At 44.6% G+C, this 4,533-nt stretch overlaps 1 protein-coding gene across 2 annotated transcripts; it reads right to left on the bottom strand.

Moving 5' to 3' along the window:
• Positions 1-432: 432 nt before the first annotated feature.
• LOC141074826 (uncharacterized) lies at positions 433-4,012 on the bottom strand. Of its 2 annotated transcripts, none has more exons than XM_073562086.1 (8): positions 3,921-4,012; positions 2,634-2,683; positions 2,489-2,562; positions 2,337-2,411; positions 2,124-2,210; positions 1,824-2,025; positions 1,581-1,734; positions 433-1,465 (listed from the first exon to the last, which is right to left on the bottom strand). In XM_073562086.1, the coding sequence occupies exons 4-8, from the start codon at positions 2,370-2,372 to the stop codon at positions 1,363-1,365; spliced, it is 582 nt and encodes a 193-aa protein (XP_073418187.1). In that variant the 5' UTR covers positions 2,373-2,411; positions 2,489-2,562; positions 2,634-2,683; positions 3,921-4,012; the 3' UTR covers positions 433-1,362. The 2 variants fall into 2 exon arrangements, with proteins under 2 accessions (XP_073418187.1, XP_073418178.1); XM_073562077.1 differs by having other exon boundaries at positions 2,499-2,562.
• Between the last annotated feature and the right edge of the window lie 521 nt (positions 4,013-4,533).

Here is a 4,533-nt window from a genome sequence, read left to right as displayed (position 1 = left end):
CACACAAACAGTGGATGAGGTTGTCAAGGCCTGTGTGGTGCTGCATAACTATGTACTTTCCAAGGAGCCTGTTTCCGTGGATGATGAAGGCTCAGAAACAACCTTGTGGGATTACCAAAGCAGCTCTGTTCGCTCCGCAGGTTCTGTTACCAGAATGAGGGACCACTTTGCAGAGTATTTTGTGTCACCTGTAGGCAGGGTTCCTTGGCAAGACAACATAGTGTGAGATCTTTATTTCATGTCTCGGTGATTTATGTTTCTGTACAAAGTGTTTTTATTGACACCAAGTTTTATTAATTAGTTTCCAAAAGTTTGATACTTTTGCTAATAAACCAAATTTATTATACCTTTTAACGTGCGGTGTGTAATTTGTTTTCGCCTTTTGTTTGTTACCATACCAGCTTACCTAAATGAAGGCACTGAAACAAATAGTAGAGTTTAAACCAAAATAAATTTTTTATTTAAATTTTTATTCAAAATCTTGTCATTTTTTTCAAATAAAACTTTTAGTGTTAAAACTTTTTTTATGTTTTTAAATTTTTTGAAAAATATTTTTAATATAACAATCTTTTATAAACAATGAAAACAACTTTCATAGGTCAGTAAAGTGTCAGGTGGAGATACTAGCGGAGGGGCTGGCAGGTTGGACCACGTCGATAGGTGGGGAAAGCCTACTGGGTTGGGGTGTAGTGGAAGGGGGGGGGGAAAACAGGAGGCTGAGCAGGGGGGGTGGTGTTGGGGTAGGTGGAATACTAAATGGGGAATGAAAGCTGGACAAGGAAGAAAACATTGGGGAAGACACTGGGATTTGGGGCCGGGATGGGAATTGGGACTGGGTAGGGTACTGGGACTGTGTTTGCTACTGGGCCTGGTGTGGGAAAGTTGTAGTGGCTGTGTGGGTGTTGGAGGGGCTTCGGACATGACCTGCACTAGAGCAGCATGGCTGGCTTGCATTACCCGCATCTGCTGGTCAAGAGTTAGCTTTTCCATGCTCCTGAGCATGGAGTGGAGAAAAAAAAAAAAAAAAGGTTGTTTGGAGATTGACTTGCATCTGAATGCAGCCTATCCAAGCAACTGCTGTGTTCACTGATGCGTGTTTGCAACATGTTGAACCCAGCAGTCACTTGCTCTCCCAAAATTTTGAAAGAGCTTTGGAAGGATGCATTCAGATGCAAGAACTCAGGAGCATAGCTCCTTTCCGGACCCCTCTGTCGCACCGAACCTAATGGTGGTCTCGAGGTGGCAGGATCAGAGGGGTGTGGTAAAGGGAATGCTAAGTCTTGACCAGCAGCTTCAAGTAACGAAGGCTGCAATGATGCTCCAGTGCTGGCGGAAGTGGATGAAGCAGACGTACCAGAAGGGTCAGACGAGGGGTCTACCGATGTGGCCCTCGGTGGCGGACTCCTGAGAGATCGCTCCAGAGGGTTCCAAGGTAGATGCAGGTGCCCGATGGCTACAGACGGTGCTGTGAAATAGGAAAAACAAAAATTAATATATTTATAGGAAAAAGCCCTGACTGAAACCAAAAAAGTTAGACAGGTAAACATGGCGATTTATTGAATGGGCTGTTGAATACTTACGTTCTACTCAGCATTGTTTCCCTGAGGAAGGACAGGGCACGGCTGTATTTATACTGAGTCCTTCTCCGTCCTGCTGAGCCACTCGGGGCCCGCATCTCCTGGTTAAACTCCCTCTTGAAGCGATCCCTGAGTGACCGCCACCTAACCCTGTCACCTGTGAAGACAAGAATGAAATTAAAAAAAAGGTTAATTTACAATACATTCCATTCAGCTCTAAAATATTACTGAAAAGTGAATACTTACATTCTTGAGTCTGCTGCCTTGGCTGAAGGTACTCCCACCTCGGCAAAAGATTTTGGCATACTTCCTCCCAGAGCCGACGGGTCACATGTGTATCAGCATGCCTGCGGTCAGCCATATTCCACAGCGGCTCCTGCTCGCGGACCTCCTCGATGAGGCGGTCCACATCAAGGCTGCTGTCCTCGACCTCTGAGTCGGGAGCACGCTGTGAAGATTGTGAAAAGAAAAAAATAAATACATAATTAGTACACTGAAACTCAAAACTACCAAGAGAAAAAAGATAAAAAAAAAAAAACAACTCACTGCTGCCTGACCGCTGCAGCGATGATGACGCTGACTCTGGGAGCGGCTGGGAGGACCTTCATGGCATTGGCCAGAATGTGCAGCAGACTAAAACAAAAGAAAAATAATTATCTTTGATGTAGGCATATGTTGTATGTGTACAGTGAGGTATGATGATCTGCTTTGTGTTGGGTGCACTGCGATGTGTGAAGCAACTGTTTTGCCACAACTTACACTCTGTGCGCCAGCTCCTTGTATTTCTCCACCCATCTCGTCCCCTTCTGAGAGGTCCTCTGCTACTTCAGCTTCCTGAAAAAACATAATTAATGCATAGAGTGATTAACAGAAATTTTAACTAGGACACCAAAAACTAAAAATTTTTTAACTTATCGCTACACGCTGTCGCTCTGGAGGAGGGCTCTCAGAAGAGGACATTCTTGCAGAGTGGTCCGTGGTGGCTCTGTAAGTAAAAAGACACTTGTAATCTTCTATACACATTGATTTGGCAGATTTGGGGTCTTCAAAACTTACATCTGGAAAGTGGCGTGCTGTGTGTGCAGTCGTGGTGGTCCCTGGTGGCTCTATAAGTAAAAAGAATTTATAGTTAGACCCACCCCACAAACTAGGTAATCTGAAATATTTAATAACCACCCTGTTCCAATTATGTGAGCAATGTTCATGCATGCCAACACCAACAGTTTTGAGAAACAAACCCAAAAACAAATAGATCCAAGTCACACCAGTGTGAGCAGGATTACCTACTTGAATAGTATGTGCAAGCTGTGAAACCTTTTCCACCCACACAAAAAAATAAAAAATTAAAAATAACCTTTAAAAGTGAAAGGCCTAAACACCATGTGAAAATGTATTGACCACATATGAGATTTTAAAATATCCCTTTAAAAATTGCTAATAAAAGAAAATAAACCCTTTAAAAATTTTCTATTAACTTTTTTCTTAAAAAATAAACCCTCAACCAACTCAGTATTGCATGTGTGGCCATTTGTACATGCACCAGGTTAAAATTTACGTTTGTGAAGTGATACTACGGACATTTTTAAGAAAATTTTTATTAATTCTTTTTTAATTTTATTTTTTTTTATCACAATTAGGAGCTAAAATGCTCTTTATGTTAAATACAAGTACATCAACTGGAAATGGTTTCAACAATAAAACAAAAATTGAAATAAAAACACACGCTCACACACTGAAACCACATGTTGCACAGACCACACTACTTGGTAAATACATCACATTAAAAAAAAAAATGCACATGCACTCACCCAGTTGCACAGACGCATGCACCCGCAATCACCCAGACGTACGCACGAAAGCACACAGGTGCATGCACAACGAATGCACACGCACAAAAGCACACTAACACACACAAGCACACAGGCTATGCAAACACCCACAGATGCACAAAAGCACACAGGCAGACCAAAACACAAAGACGCACACAGACATGCACACACACGCATGCACCCACAGACACGCAAAAATGGCAGGAGTCCCACTGTCTGGATGCTGGCAGGGCCCAGGCTGGAGATGGACGCTGGCTGGCTTCACAGTGGCAGGCCTCAGGTTGGAGCTGGACGCTGGCTGGTGCAGCACGCTGGCAGGCCTCAGGTTGGAGCTGGACTCTGGCAGGACGCTGGCAGGCCTCAGGTTGGAGCTGGACGCTGGCTGGTGCAGGACGCTGGCAGGCCTCTGGCTGTATTCAGGTTTAGCTCTGGCTGTTTTCAGTACGTCATACAGACACAAACACATGCACACACAGACATTCACACAGACGTACGCAAAAATGGCAGTACTCACACTGGCTGGAAGGCTGTAGTGTGATGCTGGCTTCTGGCAGCACAGTCAGGCCTCTGGCTATAGCAGCTGGATGCAGTCTTCTGACATTTTGCTGGCACATTTGGGGATGAAGGCCCAGGCTAGGTTTATATAGATTTGGGGGTGTCTGGTGAATTGGCTACAAAATCCTGATTCTGAGCATGCTCAGTGTAAAAACACATTTTGCAGCGCTGCATTCCGTCATACGACGTGTCACGACGGATCCTGCGCCCATAGGCTTTCATTCCAGCCAACGACGCGTGCCGCAGGATGCGTCGCGACACGTTTTCCCGACGCAGACAAAAAAACGTTACAATCAACGTTTTTTCCAGACGACGGGCCGCCAAATTCCGACGCATCCGTTGCACGACGTACACAACACGTGACAATCCGTCGCGATGCATCGTCAATACAAGTCTGTGGGAAAAAAACGCATCCTGCGGGAGATTTTGCAGGATGCGTTTCTTTCAAAAAACGACGCATTGTGACGTCCGCCAGAAAACGCTAGTGTGAAAGTAGCCTAACACATCACCCCCTGTCATTGCTGTGCCATCTGAGATGTCTGTTTTGTCATTTTGAATTTTTTAAGGATAAT

The sequence above is a fragment of the Dendrobates tinctorius genome, unplaced genomic scaffold, assembly GCF_039654945.1.
Source record: "Dendrobates tinctorius isolate UK_male_01 unplaced genomic scaffold, ASM3965494v1 ptg000015l, whole genome shotgun sequence".
Lineage (NCBI taxonomy): Eukaryota > Metazoa > Chordata > Amphibia > Anura > Dendrobatidae > Dendrobates > Dendrobates tinctorius.
This window is presented reverse-complemented; position numbering and strand designations above follow the sequence as displayed.

Coding starts and splice junctions, on each gene's coding strand:
- LOC141074826 (XM_073562077.1), bottom strand. CDS start 2,537: ATGTCCTCTTCTGAGAGCCCTCCTCCAGAGCGACAGCGT. Junction 2,211..2,336: donor AAGGAGCTGGCGCACAGAGT/GTAAGTTGTGGC, acceptor CTTTTGTTTTAG/TCTGCTGCACATTCTGGCCA. Junction 2,026..2,123: donor GCTGCAGCGGTCAGGCAGCA/GTGAGTTGTTTT, acceptor CAATCTTCACAG/CGTGCTCCCGACTCAGAGGT.